Here is a 26,545-nt window from a genome sequence, read left to right on the forward strand (position 1 = left end):
TGCATTCCTTGGACATTCACAGGCAACTTCGTTACTACTTGGATAAAACTAAGGTTTTCAGAAAATCTGACCAGCTCTTTGTATCCTATGCTACAGCTTCACAAGGGAAGGCTATATCAAAACAAACAATTTCCAAATGGATAGGACATTGCATTCGTTTTTGCTATACCCATCATGGAAAACCAGTTCCTGCTACCATTAGGCCCCACTCTACCAGGGCAACAGCTACATATACAGCCTTCCTCAGGGGGGTTCCAACCAAGGAGATTTTGGAAGCTGCAACTTGGAGTTCAGTACACACCTTTACCAAGCACTATCACTTACCACTCTACTCTAAGACTAGGGCTGGCTTCGCCACTGCAGTTCTGCAGGGCCTTCTAGCCTCCTCTAACCCTCTATAACTCCTCCACCCATCCTTAGCTTTGGGACTCTACCCAAGTGTGATGACTGCAGCAGGGTAACACGATGAACATAGTACAGTTTTGTACCTACCATAAATGTAGATGTTCGAGTGTACACCCTGCTGCAGTCCAGGTTACCCTCCCTTCATCCCCTCTGATCTAACTGGCTACATCTCTACAATACCTTCCTGATGTATTTGCTTATAGCTGGAGGGATGTTGTGTTTGTGCAAATATTACTTAATTTGGTACTAATTACTGACCACCTTTTTGGGGGCACCTGACATCTGGGGCAAGAAAAACTGAAGAAAATGGCGTTGGATGCAATATATATACCCCTGGCGCACTGACGTCAGGGAAGAAGCGACAGCAACCGATGCCGGACCAAGACTTTGGAATTCCGGCCGACTGCGGGACCGCCTGACGGCAGGATAACCCAAGTGTGATGACTGCAGCAGGGTGTACACTCGAACATCTACATTTATGGTAGGTACAAAACTATACTTTCCACCCAGTCACAGGGATCAGGAAACTGTGGAGGTCAACAAGTTGCTGTCAGAAAGAGTCATCCATATCGTCCCAGCAGACCAAATAGGATCCGGAACTCACTCCAGATTCTTTTTAGTGCCAAAACGTACAGGGGACTGGAGGCCCATTCTGGACCTCAGCAGATTGAATGAATCAGTAAAGAAGGACAAGTTCCGGATGGTGACACTGCAGTCTGTACTCCCATTGTTAGGGAAGGACAATTGGATGTGCCCAATAGATCTCCAAGATGCCTACTTCTACATAAAAATGGACAGGGCGTCAAGGAGTCATCTACACTTCCGACTGGGAGCCAGACATTACCAGTTTCGTGCTCTGCCCTTTGGTCTCACCACAGCCCCCAGGGTGTTCACCAAATGTATGGCAATAGTGTCAGCTCACCTGAGACGTCGAGGATTCCAGGTATTTCCGTATCTGGATGACTGGCTCTTGACCGCTCCCACTACGGATCTACTTCTTCAGATCAGGGATGCTACTGTTCAGCTTTGTGCCCAGCTGGGAATTTCTAGAAATTGGGAAAAATCTACCTTATTGCTCTCTCAATCTGTGATTTTTATAGGCGTAGAAATAGACACTGTAGACATGTTGGCTCGTCTTACTGCCGAAAGGGAACAGAATCTGTTTTTTCAAATTCGACATCTTCTCCCCTTACGAAAGGTCAAAGCCAAGACTATTCTGCAGCTTCTAGGGACCATGGCTTCCACCAAATTACTAGTGCCACTAGCCAAGCTACACATGAGAATTCTTCAGTGGCTCCTGTTGTCCCAGTCGTCTTTTCAGCACCTCCCATTATCTCATCATTTTCTGCTGACAGAATCTTGCAAGAAGGACCTTCTTTGGTGGACACTACCCAGTCAGTTAACCATGGGCACCTCCTTTATTCCTCACCAACCTATTGCCACTGTGACCATGGATGCCTCACAGATAGGGTGGGGGGGGGCATTATCTTGGCAGGACTGTCCAAGGCACATGGCAAAATCACAAGGCTCACCTCTACAGATGAGGGCGGTGCTCCTGGTGTTCTAAGCACTCCACGACCTTCTGCCTCTGGGGACTGTTGCAGTGCAATCAGACAACTTGTCGGTAGTATGGTATATCAACAAACAGGGCGGAACCAGATCTTACCCACTCTGTCGAGAGGCCATGAGAGTTTGGAAATGGGTGATAGCTTCCCCGCATTTTCTGGTGGCAATGCACATTCCAGGGACAACCAACGTGATAGCTGACAAGCTCAGCAGGGCAATCTTTATGCCTCACAAGTGGTCTCTGAAACAGGAAACAACGGAACAGATTTTCCGCAGATGGGGACAGCCTTGCTGCTACCTCTTTGCCTGTCTAATTAATGCCAAATGCAGCAGCTACTTCTCCCTCATCCCCCTCCACGGGAGTCACCGACAGACGCACTTGTTCACGATTGGCCCCTGGGCCTTCTGTATGCTTTTCCTCCCTATCCTCTCATTGCCAAGGTTATTCAGAAAGTGAGATGGCTGGAAAGCAAACTTATCCTCATTGCTCCTTAACTAGTCTCATCAGGTTTGGTTCCCCTGCCTTGGGCCTCTTCTCCTGGACGATCCTTGTATCCTGGACCCAGCTCCAGACCTGTTGACTCACATGTCAGGTTCGCTTCATCCCGCCTTACATATTCTCAATTTGACAGCGTGGCTGCTCCAGTTCTATCCCTAATCAGGCTTCACAACTTCTCTCCCTCCTTGACTCATATCCTTACGTCTTCTCATAAACCTTCCACTAGGAGACTATATTCTAGTAAATGGAGAAGATTCTCTGTCTGGGTTGAGAAGATGAATGTTGACCCTTACCCTGCCTCCATTACAGTGGTTTTGGAATTCCTCTCTGAGCTTTTTCTGCGGCTGTCACTATCAGAGTTCAGTTGGCAGCGATTTCAAACTTTCATCTAGGTTTTCAAGATTCTAATCTGATGTCACATAAGCTGTGCAAAACCTTCCTTAAAGGTGCCACTTTGTTAAGACCCTCCTATCAAGAACCTGTTGCTTCATGGGATTTAAATTTTGTGTTATCCAAATTGACTTCTCCGCCCTTTGAGCCTTCTTTGAAATTCCTGTCTTGTAAGACTTTGTTTTTGGTGGCTATCACGTCGGCCAGACGGGTGTCAGAGTTGCAAGCATTGTAAAACCCCCTTATCTGATTTTTCACAAGGACATGGTGTCCCTTCTTACTAATCCCTCCTTTGTCCCCAAGGTCTGTTCCCATGCCACTTTGAATCAATCCATAGAGCTTCCGGTGTTCTTTCCAAATCATTCCAATGCAGCTGAATGCAGGTTTCACCAGCTGGATGTCCATAGACAATTACATTTTTATTTGCATCGGACTAAGGAAATCAGATCAGTTATTCATTTCCTTCTCTGAATCCAGGTCAGCCTTACCAGTTTCCAATGTGACACTCTCTAATTGGATTTCTAGCTGTGTATCTTATGTTTACAATTCTGAGGTTAGACCTTTACCCTTTAAAATCAAGGCTCATTTTACCAGATCTCAGTCTACCTCTGCAGCCTTTCAAGCCAGGGTCCCACTTGATAACATTTGTGCAACAGCTATGTGGGCTACCCCTCACACTTTTATTACTCATTACAAATTGGATTTAACCTCCAGGGTTAGAGCATCATTTGGTTCCATGGTACTCAGGAGTATTTTTCCTTGAGCCACCCAAGAATAAGGCGCTAGGGACACTGTCCCATATTTAAGAATGAAGGTGAGATAGGACTACAGAACATAAAGAAGTTATGTACTCACCATAATGTTCCATGTTTGTAGTCCATCTCTCCCTTCATTCTTACGAACCCACCCTCCTACCCCCAGCCTGGAAGTACCTGGAGACAGAAAAATATTATTATCCTTTTTTATGGAGACCTTTCAGTATTGGCTTCTTTGGTATATATTTTTATTGTCTCTCCTAGTTAGCAGCAACCAAGATCTGGGGATTGTACTGGTGCACCATGGGATACCTACCTAGCCACGAGCCAACTAGAAGACTTCCAGCTTGTAAATAGGCAGTCTCTCCGATCCCCATATATAAGAATGAAGGGTGAGATGGACTACAAACATGGAACGTTATGGTGAGTACATAACTTCTTTTTTTAATGAAAAGGTAAAATTTAAATGGTCAGAATGAAAGCTGCTAACATTGTTAATATAACTGCACTGTTTACAAGAAGCACAACAAAATGTACCAACTCGTGAACTTAAAATTCTGGTATCTCTCCCAGTGCCAAATTTAACAGCTTTTTAATGTTACAAGCTTTTTGTATACAAAAATCGGATGGTCTCCCTATACATTAACCAAATCAGGATTCCCCTTTATCATCTTCCAATTATTAGCTATTATATTTTTTAATGCAGGAGCTGTCAGTGAACATAATTAAAGGGAAAGCCAGCGTTTTGTCATTGGTCAGTGTATTTTTGTCTATAGCAGTAAAACCTTTTCAAGTGATAGATGGAAATTTTCTCTTTCGAAAATAATCTGATTAGCTATTCTCTCTAACTCTGTTTCAGGATAATCTCTTAATATAAATAACTATTTAATATATTTTACTTTATTTAAAAATCTTTCTCATCACTGGTCAGACGACTAGCTCTTAACTGCCCCTAAAGATGTTTAAATCTAATACAGTGCAAGAAAACCTGAGGAACATAGTTGCAATCTGCTTAATATTTTTGTTAATGAGTTGGATTTGATGGATGAGATGCCAGGGCTGTTGAGTCCTTACTCACTTCAAGTCATTGAGATAATAGCAAGAAACTGTGGCTAGAGAGTTGCTGTTATCCATCATGGTGATCTGGGATCCACTCGTGGACACCAGCAGTGAGGAAAGCTGTCATTCTGAAGAAGGTGGTCTTTTGGATAATGTTTGTAGTGGGCTGCTCTCATTCAACTGAGAGGTTCTGGCATATATAAGCTAGCACAGTGATAGCATTTGATGAAATAAAAGCTCGGGCATGAAAAGATTGTAGAGAGGCTGGGGAAAATAGAATATTGGATGGCCTTACAGAGATACTGGTAAACTGCTGCCTCAAGATGAGAGGTTGGGAGCTCATTCTACCTGTCCTATGAAAAGGCAGGGAAGTGCTGGCCACTACACAGGGATTTGTTGGGTGGTGGAACATACATTTTGAAAAACTCCTCAACCCGATAAATCTGGAAGCAGTGCCTAAAATGTGTGGTGGTGGTGGTGGTGGTTAGTAGTCCATCACTGTAGCTGATGATCAGAAGACTGTTAGGATTAGGTTGCAGGTATGGATGAGATTTACCTGGAGAGATTGAAAACAGAGCTGTAGCTGGCTGACCCAGTACTTTGTGCCAGTCCATAAACTAGCACCCCAACCCCTTTGCTCATAGTGAAGAACGAAAAAAAAAAGAGAGAGAGAGAAGAAAAGAAAAAAGGAAATACTCCAGCAGCAGCCCCCTCCTTATCAACAACAGCACAAAAGAGTTGCTTTTTGTACTAACATTTCTGAAATGATGGTATAGAAAGAATGCAGGGACGGCACTCAGAGTGTGCCTGGGGCTCCCACTCCCTTTGCCCCACCCTTGCTACGCTACTGATTGAATGCATTGAACAAAGTTAGGGTAGTATATGTGACATGCCTCTTCTGTGTTGCAGTATGCCAAGATTAGTAAGCTTTGTTGGTGCCTTTCATTAAGGGGACTAGAGTATATGTTCCAAGTGTAGGAGAATCAATCTGTTCAGTTTCCATGCAGTAGCCTTCATCAGAGGACTGACAAAAAGAATCCTGTGATAGCTGAACTTTATATTCAGGATGAGTAAAGTAGATCACTTCAATGCCATGGAACAGTGAGCACATTCTTCAGCTTTGTACAGTTAGTTAAGGCATATATGAGTGTGCTAATTAGCCTATAGGTGCTTTGCGGACTTGAAGGAGGCATATAGCTTTGTGCCCCAGCGTGTGTCTGCCAAAGATCTTGAGAGAGTCCATTCTTTTTATGAATGCAGTGAGAGTTGTATCATCATTTTTGGTGTCAGACTTCAGCAAGGGTGTTTCTTATTATATAGGTTTTCATGAGATTAACTGACAGGATGCCAAGATGCAGACAGGTTTGAGTGAGACAGATTGTAAGACCAAAAACTGTCACTTGTAGTGTTTGAAAATTGTGATACCTTTGACATGTAGACTTCAGTGATTCACTGCTGACTGTGAAGCAGCTGGGATGAAAATCAGCAAGTTTTAAATCTGTGGTCACTGTACTTTTTTGAAAAGACTGCATATGTTGGCTTCAGATATGAGAAGTGAGCAGTTGCCTTCAGCGAAGGAGAAGAAATACCTTGGTATCTGATTAATTTGTGATGACATATGAAGAGTGCAAGCTTGGAAAGTGGTTTATTCAGTTCAAGGATATAATCTTGTAGGTACTGAACTGATCCGTGATGATGAATAAGTAACTGAATCCTTAGAGAGGGCATTCAGTTTACTGATCATTTGCATCCTTACTCGCTGTGTGAGCAGTGGCAGCAAGTGCAAGAATGTGGGTCCAAACGGTGAACCTGCGGTCTGCCTCCTGGAATAATGGACTTCCTTTCCATGATGGAACGAAAAGCCTCTTCTCCTTTATATCAAGAGGTACCAACAGTGATGGCTTGTGCAGAATATGTATGTACGGATTCACTTCAGAATGTCGAATTTCCAAAAACTTCGAATTTCATATTGTAGAGACCATATGATCGAAGTTTTGAAATCTCAAAACTCTGAAATGAATCCAAAAAAAAAAAATAAAAGTTGCTCGAAGTTTTTGCAGGGGGGAAAGCCCCCCCCTGCACCCCCACAGCCGTGCTACTTAAACGTACCAACTCCAAGATCGCACTTCAGTGAGGAAAAGGGAAATCTCTTGTTCTGCGCTGTATGCAGATCTCCGTTCAGTATCTTGAGATTTCAAAACTTCAATCATATGGTCTCGACCATATGAAATTCGACATTCTGACGGGAACCTGTATATACATATACCTGCTTGGAATCTTCCACTGTTGTTTTTTTAAAGCACAGCGCAATGCGAGGATCCTGAGGTAGACCAACTCGTACAAAAAAGAGAGAAATGAATGAGTGGGCTTATCTAGTACACCACCAGAATGGTCTGGAATGTGTGGCTTGGGAAAGATATCATTGGTTTGTATGTGTATAATCCAACCCCTGGGCCTTCATCAAGCAGAGTGAAAATAAAGTAAAGAAGCTTTCAGGGGTTTAGCTTTGAAGCTATGATCTTTTTATAAATAGTGTTTGGTTAAATGTTTATTTGTATCTTGTAAAAAGAATTAAATTTGTGAAGCTGGATTATTTTATAAATGAGTGCACTAGCAACTAGTGGTCAACAGCAGATCAAGTTAATAATTGTTCTATGAATTTTATTTTATTTCATGTATAAACAGATGAGCTTCAGGTTACACTGATATCAATCTTTGCCAATTAAGGCTAATATCTCCACTGTTTGCCCAAATAAAATTTTCTTTTACAAAGGCATGCAGTACTGTGCACATACGGAGTAAAAAAAAAAACAAGTAATTCCAATTGTCATCACGTTTGTCAGCACTCCCAAGTTGCACTTAAAAACTCAAAGACACAGAGTTAATAATTAGTAAAGGTTGCTGTTCCCCCACATGCAGTATTTCCTTTTAATGTGCATTGTTTAGTTATGTTTTGAAGTTTTATCAGTAGCTAATCAGTTGGAGTTAATGGTTGTCTGTCATTGTCTGATAAGTGCATTATATAACCAGTGATGTCTGACATTAATATTTCATGTGCTTGATTAATCAAAATTATAGTGTGATATGTGTTATTTCAGTCTGACTAGCTTTTTACCTGGTATGCATTTTCAGTCCTTGATCTCATGAATGAATTGTATTATTTTGAAGTGCATAATGTTATTCCTTCACACAGCTTACATACGTCATTATTTAGCATATCCACTTTCCTGTATTTCAGTTACTGGTTAATTATTTAATTTCTTTTTTTGGTCACTTTGCGCTCGTTATGTGTGGATCATCAGCCCTTTTCTGGACAAACTGCCAATTTGTGATTTATGATTTTTCTATCCCCTTTTTATTTGCCCTAACATCCCCACTTGTAACTGTATAGTGGTGGGGGTGGGGATGTGCATTTTGCTATCTGTGAAGGATGTCCCCTCACTTCTGCAAGGGGCATTTCCTTTCATGTAGATCCCCTCAGAACACAGAAGTGATTTCCTTGGTCTCCATCGGGGAAATTGCACCTCCCTGTGTGCCCCCTAGGAGAAGTAAGCAGACCACATCACTTCACTCCACTCCTCCGCCTCCTTCCCTGACTCCTCCAGTTCCAGGGTTACTAATCAAGCCCCAGCTGGCCTGAGTCACAGCCAGGGCTCTATCCTTTTGCACTATAGAGACGGGCTTTAATTACATAACTACAGTAAGCCATCTTTACACATTGAATATTTGTAAAGATTTATTCCTTTCTCTAAAGAGGTTTTGCAGATAAAACATTTGCTTTTTCCATCATGTTTCTAATCATAAGAGTTATACATTTCCATGTTACAGTCAATATTTTTTTCGTAGCAAATTTTCTTTTGATTCATGCATATGAAATTATATTTTTTCTTTCCTTTCTCATTTCCCTTCTGTTTCCTCTCTCTCTCTCTCTCTCTCTAATCATGTTTGCCAGTAATTATGCCACTTGCCACTTCATCTCATCATCTGTACAGCATTGTCATGAGTACCTTTTTTGTAGTTCTAGATAGTTGTTTGAGCATTGTGGCAGCAGGGGTTCAAAGTGAGCACCAGCCTACCACCTGACGAAACATTTGCTTTGTAAGTATACTCATATGTACCTGTTTGTGTAGGTTTATGTAGTGCTAAGGCATTGTAGCAACAGGGTATCAAAGCAGGCATGCATCAGTCTAACCACCTAGGAATGTATTTACCTTTATTTTGTACTTTTAGACAAAATAGAAATGTGTGTGCCGTCTTACTACCGTCTGAGAGTTCCATTTTAATGTCCTGAGGTGTATCTTGCCATTACCAGTGGTTTCCAGGATGTCTGCATTGACCCATCTTTTTTCCAAGGAAGGAGAGCTGTTGCTAAACCATCATTGACCATTCAGACCAGCCCTGTATTGTCTTAGACATTTTCCTGAAACTTGGTGTTGGCAGTACTGCAAGAAATCCAGCTACTGCATCTTTGAGTCATCATTATTGTTAATGCTAAGACTATTTGCATTTAAAAAGCCAGCTGTTAACATAACTTAAACTTTCATTTTGCAGTAATATCACTTGGATGTTATGTCCAGAAAATTTTAAGTTGCATTTCTTGTTTGTGTTTAGGTAAGAATGTCTGATGGTATTCCACTGCCAAACAAACCAATGAATACTCATGTTGGGATGACATCACTTCCAGAAAACAACACTACACTTTCTCCATTCCAGGAAAATTCATGTGAGTTGCAGCACAGGAGCGACGCAACTCATGGCCCTCAAGCCAAGGATAACCCTTCTTTGCCTGGTCAGAGTGATACCTCAGTGGATGCCATTTACAAAGCTGTTGTAGATGCTGCTAGTAAAGGAATGCAAGTTGTGATAACAACAGCAGTAAGCAGCACATCGCAGATGAGTCCCATTCCAGCTCTGAGTGCCATGAGTGCCTTCACTGCTTCAGTTGCTGACCCTCTAAATCTTTCCGATGCTGTCAGTGCAGTAATCCATGGCAGGACCCTTGCAGGTGCAGATCATGAAAGCCGGCTTAGAAATGTCAGAGTATCAAGAATGAGGAAGAACTCTGAGCAAGGCAGAAGTGCAGGTGAAGGAGATGGTTCTGAATATTTTAAATCACCAGGTCGCACTACCCCCAAAAAACAGTGGGAGGGAGAGCATGTCCCAGGCAGTGATGGAAGCAGATGGAAATGTGAAGATTTTTTAGATCGTTCAGCTCCATATCACACTGGTCCTTGTATAGAGAGGCCTGATAATATCTCTGCATTGACACTGTTGTCAGGGGAGCAGCATCGCACAGTATTACCACAGAGAAACTGTCAGAATGACAGGACATTTTTGGATGAAAATTTCAGGTTCAACAACTGCAAAAGGACTTTAATCAGTTTCAAAGAGAGACTAGAGAACACTGTGGAAAGATGTGCATATATAAATGGGAATAGGCCACACCAGATAAGTGGTTTTGGGGATCTGTTAAATGCCCCTCGACACGACTTTGCCATGGAGGAGCAGTCCCCTAGTTCTTCAAACAGTTTGGAGAATTCCATGGTAAAAGACTACATCCATTACAATGGGGATTTTAGCTCCGAAAGCATTAATGGTTGTGCCCCAAGCCCTTCTGACACTAAAAGTGTCAGTAGTGAGGAGGATTTAAGGACCCTAGATTCTCCAGGATCTAATGAACTGATACATTATAGGCCAAGGACGTTCAAAGTTGGTGACTTGGTCTGGGGTCAGATAAAAGGACCTTCTTCATGGCCTGGGAAACTGGTGGGGCAAGATGAAGTTCATAGTTCATGCCAGCAAAGCACTGAAGATGGAAAGGTATGTATTAGTGCAGGTGTTCTTCTTCTGATTATTACTGTTATTTTTAGAAGTGTATATTGTTAAATGTGTATATGGCTTGAAAGGTGATTTATAAAAAAGGTATCTTTAATGTAAAGAGACTGAAAACCTTTGTTTAAATGTCATTAGATGTTTAAAAATGTGTGCTTGGGCACCCTGTCACAAACTCATCGCCCAGTATTGCATGTCCTGTAACTCTTTAAAAAAAAAAAATGCAGTTCAGTTAAAAAAAAAAAAAAAAAAAAAAATGAAATTTGCTCCTGAACCCCTAGTTTGCAGAGCATTGTGTACCCTTGCATCTTGATGTGAGGAGCTGTATCCCCCACCTGTGCTACTCATATATACTAAAGAAGTGCTCGCTTCATCTACGATCCAGACTTTGACCTTCTAGATTACTCGAACACTAAGCTGTTGTGATCTGACCATGGTAGTGTGATTCTGGAAATGGACCAGGCATTTGTCTCCAAAGCTTCATTTGAGCTCTGTTTTAAAAAGGAACATGTGGATACACTGTGTTCCACTCTTCATTTAATTGTTGCTTTCTGTTGGAGAGAATGAGTTACAGTACCTGGAATAAGTTGATGTGTGCTAATGTATTTCCTGTGGTCCTGTTTTTTTTTTTTTTGTGTGCGTATTTATAGAAAGAAACAAGAACAGCCCATAGGTAAACATGGGAAGATGTAAAATCCAAAACAGTAGTGAAAAAATCTAAAACCTGGAAACGCTGAGGTAAAATGCAGTGTTTATTCCAAACATGAAAAGTCACAAAGCTTTCGGAAGTAACCCTTAATCATTGTGTAAAAACGAAATCAAATGCCTTCATTTAAATAGTAAATTCAAATTATAAAACTAATTACATGACAGTTGTATTAAGCACTTCAGTTTAAAGACACATATACAGGTAAATGTTACTGAAAGTCAGTATAGATATAAAATAAGTCAAACATTTAACTAAGACCCATCTACACAAGATGTTATTTCAAAGTTAACTGTCTTCTTTTTAAAATAGATTTGATGTTTACTGCTTTATTTAAACCTGGAAAACATTCAGCTTCTAAAAGTGTGATCCATGAGTATTCACATACTTCTAACTCATTATTAAGACTCCCCCTTTTTTCTTCTGTTTGATGTCAATCACTCTAAATCGCTTGCTTTCTCCCTCATATGCTTGCCCAAAGCAATAGTAGCTACCTCTCTACGTATTTCAGATTTGTGTTCAATAATTCTGTCCTTCAACCTTCTTGTGCATTCCCCTATATAGAATGCTTGACACACCTTACAGCATGCCATATACACAATGGCAGCGGTATTGCATGTTGCAAAACACCTGAAAGTATATTTCTTCTTAGTGTTAGGATGTGTAAATTCACAACTTGTATTTATATCATCACATCATATGCAATTATAACAAGTAAATGTACCGTTATCCACTTATGTTCAACTTTTTTATTATTTTTAAAGTCCTTATAACATAATCTTTGTTTCAAATTCGGACAGGTACGATATGAGAACATGGGGGCATCTCTAGCTATTCTGATTATCTCAGGCATGTTTTTAAGAATACATCAATTGTTTCTAATAATAATCTTAACACCCTCTGATGTATGATTATATGTCGTGACATAGCATATATTATTTTTAATAGAATTATGACCAGAATTAACATGGCTAGTATTACTAGAAAGTGAGGTCTCGCTTTGCCTGATGTTCATCGTGCATACAGCTGCAGTCATAACAGATGGGTTACCCTGCCGTCAGGCGGGTCCTCGGTCGGCCGAATTCCAAAGTCTAGGTCCGACGTCGGTTGTCGTCGCTTCTTCCCTGACGTCAGTGCGGCAGGGGTATAAAAGAGGCAGCCGACGCCATTTTCCTCAGTCTTTCTTGCCGCGCGGTGCCCGAAGCAGAAGCAGTTCGCAAGTGCCGGTCGGCCTGCTCCTGAGATTTACGAAAGTATTTCAGCCGAAGTCTTCTTGAAAGCGAAGTACCCCGTTGGGGAAACTTTTCTTGCCTCAGACCGATGTCAGACAAAGTTGATAATTGCATTTCATGTGGGAAGCAATTACCGCATAAGGATTTCCACTCTTTCTGTATACCTTGCTTAGGCCCAGACCACGACGTCTCTGCCTGCCGTTTTTGTGCTAGATTCAATAAGCGCACTATTAAGCGTCGAGCGGAGTTGGCCCTTCACTTTTTTGGCAAAAAATTTAATTATATTATGTTGTCGGATACTCCGACTCCAGTTTTGAGCAAAAAATGCAAAGATAAGGACCGACATACGAGGTCCGCACCACCTACTGAAACCACGCTAAGGCCGACTACCGGTTCTCCGGTACTCAGTGAGGCGCCTACGCAGCCCCTGAGTACCGATGACGATGCATTACCGGTGTCTTCAGTACCCGAGGTCGCAGGCTCCTCGGCCCCCATTCCTACTACAGATCCAAACACCACTCCTGGCGGGAAAACTCAGAATTTAGACAGGCCTGCCATTTCTCAAGGGGTCTTCAGGCCTTCCTCCTTCTCCATTAAAGCCTTCACTAAATCTAAAGCAGCCATGAAAACCAGAAAGAAGGTTCCTCAGACCCCCTCTCAAGGCACCATGCCTAAAAAACAGATGCTTAAAATGGCTGAGGATTTGATTACTCATATCAGGGGTTCTCAACCCCCCTCTGACAAAAGGCCCAGATTAGAGGAAGACTACCCTTCCTCAGATCAAGCTTCTGTTACCTCAGAACTATCTGAGGACCAGGATTATGCCTATTCTCCATTCGAAGACTGATGCAGAGGAGTCTATTCCCTCGGTCTCACCCCCTGAGGACTTCTCTTTTGGGGAAACCCTACATACATTGAGGGAACACTTTCACTGGGAAGGCCAGGATTACTCAGATTCCAAGAAAAGGCTCAGGGAATTTCTTCTGCTCCCCCAGCATAGGCCTCTGGCTATCCCTCCTGTTTTAGATATATTGGATGATGTGTACACAGAAGCCGGCCTTAATCCTGATTCTTTGCCTCCAGCTCCTGTTAAGCCAGACAGGTATTACCGGGTTCCTGATTCTCACCAGTTCCTATATAAAAGCCATACTGCTGACCCAGAAACAGTTTCACAGGGTCCCAAGGGAATTAAGGCCTCTACTGCTAAAAATCCATTACCTTCAGAGAAAGATTCCAGAGCTTTAGAAAGGTGGGGGAAAAAGGTGTACACCTCGGCCACTTTAACCATGAGGGCATTAAACTGTCAGTTCCATATGTTAAAGTATCAACAGTTTTTGATATCGCAGCTGAAAAGCAAGATGACACAACCAGAACAACCAGATTTAAAAGAGTTGCAGGATTTGTTGCATGGTGCAGAGCAAGTGGGTAAACATACCTTGCAGTGTGGTTTTGATGCTTTAGAGGCCTCATGTAAAGCTGCTGTTATGGGGTCTGTTATACGTAGGCATGCTTGGCTCAAAGAGCAAACCTTGCCAGATCATGTCAAAGCTAAATTATTAGATGCACCTCTTCAAAAAGATGTATTGTTTGGTGTTAAAGCTGAGGAGGTGCTAAAGAAAATGGAGGAAAAAGCGAAATCAATGCAAACAGTGAAAGATTTCCTGCAGGTACAGCCTCCACGTTTCAGCAGAAACTGGCCTTCAAAAAAATTGGTCCTTTCCAGCCACGGACAGACCTCAAAGGGGCAGATTCAGGCGCCCAAGGGGCAGAGGGCAACCTCAAGGATCTTACAGAGCCAGACAGTGGCAAGCACCAACCCCAAGAGGTGGAGAAGATAGATCACAGTCTTTTAGAAAACAGACACAATGACTTCCCCCTACACCTGCCAAGCAAAGCTTTAATGGCAGCACCTTTGGGCGGAAAACTGACATTATTCTCAAAAAATTGGCATATTGTTACAAAAGACAAATGGATTCTGGACATTATAGACAGAGGCTACAGGTTCCACTTTCACACCCTTCCAAAAATGAGAGGCATGCCAAACCTGCCACATAATCAAAGGGCAGAGGCACAAAAACAAGTTTCAGCTCTCATGGACATGAAAGCAATTCAAGAGGTACCTGCAAAAGAACAAGGTCAAGGGTTTTATTCCAAACTATTCCTGGTACCGAGGAAAGACAAAGATTGGAGACCTATCTTAGACCTATCCATCCTAAACACATATCTACAGGTGCCTAAATTCAAGATGCTCACATTACAGCAGCTTCTTCCCATGCTGGGCAAGGAGTCTTGGCTGGTAACATTGGACCTCAAGGAGGCATACCTGCATGTCCCTATCAGACAAGATTGCAGAAGATACCTCAGATTTCTTGCAGGTTCAACCCATTACCAATTCTCTGCATTGCCCTTTGGCTTGTCTACTCCACCCAGAGTGTTTACGAAATGCCTGGCATCAGTAATCGCCTTCTGCAGACTACAAGGGATACAAATCTACCCATATCTGGACGACTGCCTGATCCAAGCGGACAGCAAGGACATACTACTGCAGCACCTGGCGTTTGTAATAAAACTGTTGAACTTCCTGGGATACACAGTCAACAAAAAGAAATCAAAACTAATACCCTCTCAACAAATAATTTTCCTGGGTGCCAGCTTGGATACAACCACCCAGATGGCCTACCTCACGCCAGACAAGCAAGGGCAACTGTCGCAATACTTAAGAAAAATGGCAACTTACACCAGGCTAACTGCAAGGAAAATCCTGCAGGCTCTGGGATTCATGGCATCTTGCATCCTACTAATCCCATGTGCAAAGCTGCATATGAGGAAACTTCAGTGGTACCTGAAAAACGTATGGTCTCAACACAGCTACAGCTTGGAAACAATTATCCCACTCATTCCATGCCTTCAAAAGGAATTTTTGTGGTGGACTCAAGCTTGCCAAAGAAACACAGGTCTTCCTTTCTGTGTACCTCAAGCAACTCAAATCATCACAACAGATGCCTCAGACTACGCCTGGGGAGCACACATGACAGATCAGTGCATTCAGGGAAAATGGACCCGAAAAGAGAAGCACCTTCACATCAACCAAAAGGAAATGCTAGCCGTGCAAAAGGCTATTATGACCTTCAAAGACCTACTGCATCCAGGCCAGCTATTGATAAGGACAGACAACACCACAGTGATGTGGTACATAAACAAACAGGGGGGAACTCATTCATACCCCTGTGCAGGCAAGCCATGACCCTATGGAACACAGCACTGGAATTGCAAATTCAACTGCAGGCACAATTCCTGCCAGGGAAGGAAAACACATTGGCAGACAACCTAAGCAGAAATATGACAGATCCACACGAATGGAAGTTGCATTCTCAACTTTTCACAAAGATAACTCAGACATGGGGACAGCCAGACATAGATCTCTTTGCTACCCACAGAAATTGCCAGTTGAAAAAATTTTGTTCAAGGACCTATCATCCACAGGCCTGGAAAGTGGACGCACTTTCTTTCAATTGGGCAACATTGACAGTCTATGCCTTCCCGCCTCTTCCTCTGCTGCCCAAAGTTCTATTAAAAGCCAGAGCAGAGAGGCCGAAAATGATTCTCATCGCTCCAGACTGGCCAAGACAACACTGGTATCCGCTCCTGAGGAGCCTGACACATTCCCCACCATGGATCCTACCTCTAGTCCCACTTCTGTTGTCCCAGCACAACTACAAAACCCTTCACATCCATCTCAAAACTCTAAATCTAGCAGCATGGAGAATTCCTTGATTTCCCAACAGTTTCTCCTCTCCAAGGAGGTGCAGGATGTCATCTTGGAGGCCAGAAGACCTTCTACTAGAAAGGCTTACTCCACCAAATGGAAACGATTTTGTGCCTGGAATCAAGAAAAGGGACAGAATCCTTGGGTAATAAATATTCCTCAAATTTTACAGTACCTAGCTGAGATGTTAAACAATGGACTTTCCTTCTCCTCCATCAAGATCCACGCTTCAGCCATTTCTGCACAATACAACACAGATCCTCCATTATTCTCTCACCCTCTATTAAGGCAGTTCCTCAGAGGGGCAAATAATTTAAAACCCCCAAGGAAACCACCAGTCCCTGCTTGGGACCTCAACTACGTATTGGAAAAGCTGACCCTTCCTCCCTTCGAGCCAGCTTCTTCAACAGAGTTACAGTACTTGTCATGGAAAACAGCCTTTCTTCTGGCTGTCACCTCAGCACGCAGGGTTTCGGAGCTACAGGCCCTCATGGCTGTGCAACAATTCATCATTTTCCATCAGGACAGAGTTTCCTTAAGAACCAATCCTACCTTTATGCCAAAGGTAGTATCCAGTGTAGCTTTGAATCAGACTATCCACTTACCTACCTTTTATCCTAATCCACAAAACAAAGGGGAAAGACTACTACATTCCTTGGACATTCACAGACAACTCCATTACTACTTGGACAGAACAAAGCCATTCAGGAAATCTGAGCAACTCTTTGTGTCCTATGCTGTAGGTGCTCAGGGTAAGGCTATTTCCAAACAGACAATTTCAAAATGGATAGCCCACTGCATACGCTTTTGTTACTCATTTCATGGAAAAGCTGTGCCTGCATGCATCAGATCCCACTCCACCAGAGCCACAGCTACCTCTGCAGCCTTCCTCAGGGGGGTCCCTACCAAGGACATTTTGGAAGCAGCCACCTGGAGTTCAGTGCACACTTTCTCCAAGCACTATCACCTCCCACTATACTCAAAATCTAGAGCGGGCTTTGCCACAGCAGTCCTGCAGGGCATCCTAGCCCCTCCTAGTTCCACTTAGTGCCTACCACCCTTACTTAGCTTTGGGATTCTACCCATCTGTTATGACTGCAGCTGTATGCACGATGAACATAGTACAGTTTTGTACCTACCATAAATGTAGATGTTCGAGTGCTCATGCAGCTGCAGTCCAGGTTTCCCTCCCTCCATCCCCTCTTAGGACAGGCCTTATGACAAACACTTTTCATATAACCTTTTTGGGGGTATTCTTTTATGGTGTATTTGCTTGCAACTACTGTTTTTGATTTATCAACATTGCATCTTTGCATAACATTATGTTTGCCTTACTTCTGGGGGCACCTGACATCTGGGGCAAGAAAAACTGAAGAAAATGGCGTCGGCTGCCTCTTTTATACCCCTGCCGCACTGACGTCAGGGAAGAAGTGACGACAACCGACGCCGGACCTAGACTTTGGAATTCGGCCGACCAAGGACCCGCCTGACGGCAGGATAACCCATCTGTTATGACTGCAGCTGTATGAGCACTCGAACATCTACATTTATGGTAGGTACAAAACTGTACTTTCTTTCCATAATAACTTCATCTGCTGTACGTCTTAATAATGAGTTGTTATAACCACAGCGTTCAAAGTCTGTGGTCATTCTGTCCAGTTCCAATGTAAAGTTGGCCTCATCTGTGTTTAGTTGACTGGCTCTTAACATTTGTTCTTTGACTACACCCTTAAAAGTGTGTGTGGCGTGCATATTATTTCTGTGGTTATATCGGTTGGAGTACATCTCTTTTCTGTGTATCGAAATATTAATACCTCCACTCCATTTAGTTAGACTTAATACCGCCACTACATTTAGTTAGACTAGCATCCAGATAATTGATAGTGTCCACAGAAAACTGGGCTGTAAATTTCAAAAAGTTAGTGGTTTTATTTAAATATTCTATGTACACTTCAAGTTTAGCATCGTTACCCGCCCACAGGAAAAATATGTCCTCCACAAAGCATTTAAAGAATAATATTTGGTCATAAAAAGGATGCAGTTCACTATAAATTGCTCTTCCCAGCACGAAACAACAATATTGGCATATGTATTTGCCATTGGGGTGCCCATCGCTACCTCGTTTTTCTGTATGTATGTGCATCCATTCAACGTAAACACATTATTAGTCAAGTCAACACTACTTCTGTCAGTTCATAAATTGTTTCCACTTCTATACCAACCATGCCAGATATTCTACTTAGAAAGTCACGTAGTGCTTCTAACTCATATTGTAGAGGTATCACAGTAAATAATGATTTAATGTTAAGAGTTACAAATAAGAATTAAACATTCTGATGCACATTAAACCAGCAGTATAACTGTTGTAAAAAATCTTTCGTATCTTTAATAAAACTTTTAACTTTATATAAATATTTGCTTAAAGTAACCTGCAAATAGTGAGAAATAAATTTGGTGACCCAGCCAGAACCGGATACAATAGGATGCATGGGTGGATGGGTTAAATTTTTATGAATTTTCAGGAGACCATACAAAAGCAGGTGTCATAGGGCATGGAACTATAAAATAATTAAACAGTTCAGTGCTGAAGTCATTAAGTTGCAGCTCAAAAATACACAAAGGACCACTACAGGCAAATGATGAAGAAAACATATATTTTTTATCTTGCCATGATTTACTACACCTCCCAAAGCTGCCTTCAGCAAAATAAGTACTCATTCCTAATTTTATTTTGTTTTTACTCTTGTCTGCCCTCATGGTGGCAGACATGGTGATTCCTTTGGAAAGCTAAATCTGTCCTATAATGCAGACTGTGAGGACAAATAGCCCTACCATTTATTGTCAGACTAGACTTCCATTCACTTACAATGGAACTCCTGAAAAAAAAATGCCAAGTTTGAGAGTCTGTAGCTCATGTGTCATTGACTGGTATGCGCTGAGTTTTACAAATGTTGTTCCTACTGATGTACTACACATTCACTGAAAGAAACTTGCAAAAGTGTCAACAAATTACTGAGATGAAAAAGACTTTTCACAAGGAGCAGTTTTGCAAGTTTCAGTTCCTGGCCAGGTTACTCCTCCCATCTCCCCTCCTTCAGTGGGCTACAGTCTCACATTTCCAGCTTTGCTAGATTCAACTATTTAGTCAGCTTTGCATGACAATAGAAAAAAAAAATAGCCTGGTGTGCCACTAAAACTCTTCCCTTGAATGTCTCTACACTTCTGAATAGCAATTCCCAAGAATAAAAAAAAAAAAAAAGCTGATTCATCAGTCCAGAGTTTAGGCTAGTCTATCTATTTTTTTTAAAATGTGCACAGTAAAATTTTCAACTTGTAATGCATTTTGGCTGCTGACATGGTTATCTTTACACAGTTATTCTCTTATAGTATAACCTGTATTTAATGATAAATTTTACAACAATTCTCAGTTTCTTAATGATGACCTCCCAAGCCTTTGATGTGACCTAGTACTTTCTTACTATTGCTTCATGTAGTTTGTCTTAGTGGTATATCTGTAGTGTGTTTCTCATCCTCTCAGCAACAGACTCCTGGAGAAGCATATACTTGTATAGAAAGAGTACCAGCAGCTGTAGCAGTGATACCACACTCCAAAACAATACACACAAACATAGTACTGACAAACACAAGGAAATGTATATGTCTGAATCAAGCAGTGATGAAATTTCTAGGGACTTCACTGAGCAAAATTTTACTCTTAATTTCTCCATTTCATAATGCATAACATTCGCACCGCACTTACAAAGGCACATCTCCACCTTCCACAATCACAGCAACCCACACCCACACAACTGCTACGGTTTCTCCCTTCAGTTATTGCAAGCCAAGAACAACACTATTTAATAAGGATACCTACCAGACAAGTCTGCATAGCGCACTTGGTCTATCTGCATCATTGCAGCTTGGGCCCCCTCCCAGCAACTGTAACATTGCCAGATAAAACCACTGCTATGGTCCGGTTTCTCCCTACCATTATTGCAAGCCAAGAATAACACTTTTTAATAAGGATACCTACCAGACAAGTCTGCATAGCACACTTGGTCTACCTGCATCATCGCAGCTCGCCTGGTCATTGTTGTGGTTGCCTGGTTTAAGCCAAGTCTCTGTTAGTATGACTATCTCAGGTTGATAAAAGGAGAGTAGTGCATGAAGGTTGTGGACTTTGTTTAGTATACTTAACATTTAAATTTAAAATGAGGAGAGTGGATTTATCTCTGTGGAGTAGGGTATCATTCGGGTTGGGGCTCCTAGATTTTCTGGGCCTGAGTTTGGGTGTATATCACTGCAGCTAATGAGTTAGGTTCCGAGGTAAAAATAGAGTTTGAGTAGTTTGTTTAGGGTCTTAAAGTTCTTTATAGTTGTTTGAGACTGGTAGTGTGATGGCTGTGATCTGTGTGCATAGTGGTGAATAAAGAAGGTTTGGTAGTGATGTGGGACCAGTTGAGTAAAAGGGTGTGTTGTAATAATGTCAGTGGAAGTAGTTTTTCTTGGTATATGGATAAAATTAAGTTGTTTTTGGTGGTTGGTGATGGAAGTTAGCAATGGGAGTGTGGGTACACCTAGGAGCAATAGTAAGAGGTGTATGTATGTGGGCTTGGGTAGTTTGGGCATGGTTTGGTCATGAGTGAGAGATCTGCTTGGAATGGGGTGGGTGTGGTGGATGATGAGAGGTGTTGTTTGTGACTGTAAGGTAGTTAGATGGAAGACTGTGCTTTACAGGATATGGAATAGTGGAAGAGAAGGAAATGGGTAACAGGGGTGGGGCAGATTCAGTGATTGGTGGTTAGCATGATGGGCGTGGCTAAGTTCAGTTGAAATGTAGCACTAGTGGGGGCGGATGGGAATAGGAAGCAGGGAGGGGAGCGGAGTGAGCCCGAGCGCAGCGGGGCTAACATGAACTCCAATTATATCAATGGGCTTACTTGTTTCTTTTCTTTGTACACCAAATGTATCATTCCACTTGTTTCTGTTTACACCAAATGTGTCTGTTTGGCTGTATTGTACTAGTTTAATTTACTTATACTGATGCAGTCACACTGAAAAAGGCCTGGGGAAGCTTCCTCACCACAAGCAGGTCAAAAGATAACTTTCAAAAGAGCGCCGCTCAAGGAGACCCACTAATATAGACTAGTTAATGTGCATGGGGGAGGAGGGAGTTAGAGGAGGGAGATACAAAATGGGGGAAGGTATAACCAGAAAAAGCCGGTAGAGATCTGGCCCGCCCCCTCACAGAAAACTACAAAGAAAAGTAATCAGCATAAAGTGGAAGCCTTGGAGCTGTAATGTAAGTGTAAGCAAGGAAGAGGTCGAAGCAGGAAATTAGGAGTGTAAGCAGTTAGTTGCAGAAACACTACTTTAAGGCCTTGGTGTGCAAGTAATACAAAGGAAGATAAATCTATCTGGGGACAAAATACACCAAGTAAATGGTACTTGCCTTACTGTACAAGTATTCAGTGTAGAGGCAGATCTATTTGGGACAAGATACAGCAAGTATATTGTTAAGTTATGCCACCCAGTGGCAATAGACAAAGCTATAGTTGCCTGGGGGGGGGGGGCTTGCAGGTGTGCATGCCGGCCAAAACAATGTTTAAAAAATAACTAGTAAAAGTAACAAATGTGCTGTAAAAGGAAATGTAAATAACCAGTCACAATGGTTAAAACACAACTGTTAAGGACCACATCTGCCAATAACAAGAACTGTAAATATCCAGTCACCTATGCAGAATTGTCTGGTAGGTATCCTTATTAAAAAGTGATGTTCTTCGTGGTTCACTGTTACAGTCATTACTGTAGGGTTCTTCCTGCTTGCAACAACCCTAGATTGGCCAGAGTCCCAAAGTCGGGTCAGACGTCGGCTGAAGTCGCTCCTGCCCCGACGTCAGTGCGCCAGGGGTATAAAGACCTCAGCCGACGCCATTTTCCCCAGTCTTTCTTGCCGTGCGGTGCCCGTTGCAAAGCAGTTCGCAAGTGCAGGTCGGCCGACTCCTGTTTGTTTTTGGTGGCTTTTGAATTGAAGACTTCTTTTTTTGAGCTAAGTACCCCGTTGGGGAAACCTTTTTCTTGCTCCAGTACGATGTCAGAAAAAGTTAATAACTGTATTTCTTGTGGGAAGCAAATACCTCAAAAGGATTTTCACTCTTACTGTATACCTTGCTTAGGTCCTGACCACGACGTAGCTAATTGTAGGTTTTGTGCTAAGTTTAATCAATGCACTATTAGGCGTAGGTACGATTTTGCCTTCCATTATTTTGGAAAAAGATTTAATTACAATATGTCATCGGATTCTTATCCGGCTACTGCAGTGTATAAGAGGCGCAAGGATAAAGACAGGCCTCCGAGGTCCAAAGTGGATGACTTTATTCAACCAGAGCCAGTTGCCGGTTCGGCTGTCATCAGTGAGGCGCTTTCGCAGCTCTTGTCGTCCGCCACTTTTGAACCGGTTGCCTGTACCGACTCCCGTGAGGAGCCAATGGGGCCTTCAGACTTTTCAGGGATTGGACCTCCGGATATTGCTCCCTCAGATGGGTCTGGAGCCGCTGTGCAGGCACTGGCTTCTGAGGGAGTTTTTAGGCCTACACAGCTTCATGTACAGATGACTCCAGTTTTGCAGTCAAGGACAAAGGCTAAGACTAAGGCTCCGGCAAAGACAAAGCAGCATGCACAGGCACCTTCTGTTCAGGCCCCTAGACCTCAAAGACAGATGCTTAGAATGGCTGAAGACCTGTTAACTATGATCAGGGGTTCTCATCCCCCTCCTGACAAGAGACCTAGGCTAGACCCAGATTATGATTCCTCAGATCAAGTATCGATTTCTTCTGCTTCTTCTTCTGAGCAGGATTATTCCTTCCCTCCTTATGAGGATTCTGATGCTGAAGAATCCCTTCCTTCGGCCTCTCCTCCTGAGGATTATTCGTTTGGGGAAACCTTGCATGACATGAGAGAGCATTTTCACTGGGAAGGGCAGGAATACTCTGAATCTAAGAAAAGGCTTAGGGATTTTCTTCTGCTTCCACAGCATAGACCCCTGGCTATTCCCCCTGTATTGCACATTGTGGATGATGTTTTTACAGAGGCATCTCTCTCTCCTGATTCTTTTCCTCCTGCTCCTGTCAAACCGGATAGGTATTATAGGGTTCCAGATTCCCACAAATATCTTTTTAAGAATCCTTCAGCTGATCCAGAAACTATTTCTCAGGACCCTAAGGGTGTTAAAGCGGCCTCTGCTAAGAATCCTATTCCCTCTGACCGAGAGTCCAGAGCCTTTGAAAGATGGGGCAAAAAAGTTTATACTTCTGCTACATTGTCTGTTAGAGCTTTGAATTGTCGATTTCATATGTTAAAATATCAGCAATACCTTTTGTCTGTGTTAAAGCAAAAGATGTCTGCTGTTTCTGGTGGTGCAGACAATAAGGAATTACAGGATTTATTGCATGCTACTGAGCAGGTGGGTAAACATACCATGCACTGTGGTTTTGATTCTTTGGAGGCTTCTTGCAGGGCTGCAGCAACTGGCGCAGTTATTAGAAGGCACGCTTGGTTAAAGGAGCAAAGCTTGCCTGAGCAGGTTAAAGCAAAGCTTTTAGATGCTCCTTTGCAACACAATGTTTTGTTTGGGGCCAAAGCTGAGGAAGTATTGAAGAAAATGGAAGACAAAGCCAAATCTATGCAGACGGTTAAAGATTTTCTACAGGTACAACCCCCTAGATTTAGCAGGAATTGGCCAGCTAAACCTTGGTCCTTTCTGAGCTCAGACAGACCTCAGAGGGGCTGATACAGGCGTTCCAGAGGTAGGGGTCAGGCACAGCCCCCTTTCAGAAATAAGCAGTGAAGTGCCCCCTCTCCCAAGGGAGGGGAAGATAGGTCACAGCCTTACAGGAAACAGTTATTATGACTCTCCCTTACTAGCTCCAGGGGCATCCCTCCTGGATACGCCTTTGGGAGGAAAAATCTCTCTTTTTTATCCAATTGGAGCCGCATAACCCAAGACAAATGGGTTCTGGACATAGTTTCAAGGGGTTACAGGTTTCATTTCCATACCTTGCCAAGATCAAACGGATGGCCAGATCTGCCAAAGCATCAATGGGCAGAGGCACAGCGGCAAGTTCGGTCCCTCATGGATATGAGGGCCATAGGTTTGGTACCAGATTCAGAAATGGGGCAAGGGTTTTATTCAAGACTTTTCCTGGTTCCCAAGAAGGAAAATGCATGGAGACCAATCCTGGACCTTTCCGTATTGAGCACCTTCCTAGAAATTCCAAAATTCAAGATGCTCACACTGCAGCAGCTGCTGCCTATGCTGAGCAAGAACGCTTGGATGGTGACTTTGGACTTGAATGAAGGAGGCTTACCTCCATATTCCCATATGGCAAGAGTGCAGAAGGTACCTGAGATTCAAAGCGGGCTCGAGGCATTACCAGTTCTGTGTGCTGCCCTTTGGCTTATCTACTGCGCCCAGGGTCTTTACAAAGTGCCTGGCACCAGTAATGGTGTTTTGCAGACAGAAGGGAATTCAAATATACTCTTATCTGGACGATTGTCTCATTCAAGCGGACGACAAGGAGACTTTACTTCAGCATCTAACATTTGTGCAGCATCTTCTCTTGTGCCTAGGGTTCACGGTGAACCTAAAGAAATCAAACCTGGTGCTCACGCAGCAAATTACTTTCCTGGGTGCGCTTCTGAGCACTACAACCCAGATGGCTTATTTGACACCAGACAAAAAAGTGCAACTGGCTTCTTATTTCAAAAATCTGGCTTTAATGAGTCAGCTGTCTGCAAGAAAAGTTCTGCAGGCTCTGGGTTACATGGCATCCTGCATTCTGTTAATACCATATGCAAGGCTGCATATGTGGAAGATACAGTGGTACCGCAAGAGTGTATGGTCTCAGCATTGCCACAGTCTGGAAACAGTGATCACAATTTTGCCTTGTCTCCGGCAGGAGTTTCTTTGGTGGGCCGAGGCCTGTCTCCAAAACAAGTGGAGGCCTTTCTGTTCCATTCCAGCCAATCAAGTCATAACGACGGATGCTTCGGATCATGCATGGGGAGCCCACATGCAAGGGAAATGTCTTCAGAGTGCCTGGACAGAGGACCAAATGCATCTGCACATAAATTTGAAGGAGATGCTAGCTGTACAGAATGCCCTGACAGCCTTCAAAGATCTTATTCTACCGGGGCAATTACTGATAAAGACGGACAACACTACGGTGATGTGGTACATAAACAAGCAGGGATGTTCTCATTCTTACCCCCTGTGCATTTTGGCCATGGCTCTGTGGAACACAGCACTAACCAACAAGGTGGACTTACTAGCTCAATTCCTGCCAGGAAAGGACAACACTCTGATGGACAGTCTAAGCAGAACTCTTTTGGATCCACATGAATGGATGTTGGATGTTTGGATATTCGGGATGATAATGGAGGCTTGGGGGTGCCCGGACATAGATCTTTTTGCATCTCCCCAAAACCATCAACTTCAAACGTTCTGCACGAGGACCTACCACAAGCTAGCATGGAAAGTGGATGCTCTTACATTCAGTTGGAATTGGAATCGCCTCTCGGTATATGCTTTTCCTCCTTTGCCTCTTCTTCCTCGGGTACTTCTGAAAATCAAACAGGACAGACCGCAAATGATTTTACTGGCTCCCAACTGGCCTCGGCAATTCTGGTATTCCACCCTGATGAACCTGGTTCAGGGTCCACCCTGGATTTTGCCACAACTTCCACATCTACTGTCTCAACGAGACGGCCAGATCCTACACAGCCATGTCAAAACTCTGAATCTAGCAGCCTGGCGGATCCAGGGTCTTTAAACAGTTCTACCCTTACCAAACCGATACTGGATGTAATTCTTGAAGCTAGATGGCCCAGCACCAGGAAATCTTATGCAGGTAAATGGAAAAGATTTTGCTCCTGGACTCAGGCCCAGGGTTTTGATTCTGCAGTTCCAAACATTCGTCTGATTTTACAGTACCTAACAGAGATGTTACATAAGGGCCTATCTTTTTCATCAAAATTTATGCTTCTACAATTTCTGCACATTACAATATGGATCCCCCAATCTTTTCTCATCCGTTACTTAAGCAATATATGAGAGGGGCGAAGAATATAAGGCCTCCTTTAAGAGCACCAGTTCCCACTTGGGATCTCAACATTGTTTTGGAAAAGTTAACTTTATCTCCTTTTGAACCTGCAGCTTCCACAGATTTAAAGTTTTTATCATGGAAAACTGCTTTTCTTTTAGCCATTACCTCTGCCAGAAGAGTTTCGGAATTGCAAGCTCTCATGGCTGTAGAACCCTTTATTATTTTTCATCAG

At 42.8% G+C, this 26,545-nt stretch overlaps 1 protein-coding gene across 3 annotated transcripts in view; it reads left to right on the forward strand.

The window, feature by feature from the left end:
- MBD5 (methyl-CpG binding domain protein 5) overlaps positions 1 to 26,545 on the forward strand; it is a 1,606,355-nt gene that overhangs the window by 1,332,702 nt on the left and 247,108 nt on the right. For all 3 annotated transcript variants that reach the window (XM_044074864.1, XM_044074862.1, XM_044074863.1), the window contains exon 9: positions 9,286 to 10,494. In XM_044074864.1, the coding sequence (XP_043930799.1) occupies positions 9,286 to 10,494 (1,209 nt within the window). The remainder of the gene's footprint in view (positions 1 to 9,285; positions 10,495 to 26,545) is intronic.

Source organism: Protopterus annectens, chromosome 6.part0 (assembly GCF_019279795.1).
Source record: "Protopterus annectens isolate FY-2018-M chromosome 6.part0, PAN1.0, whole genome shotgun sequence".
NCBI lineage: Eukaryota > Metazoa > Chordata > Ceratodontiformes > Protopteridae > Protopterus > Protopterus annectens.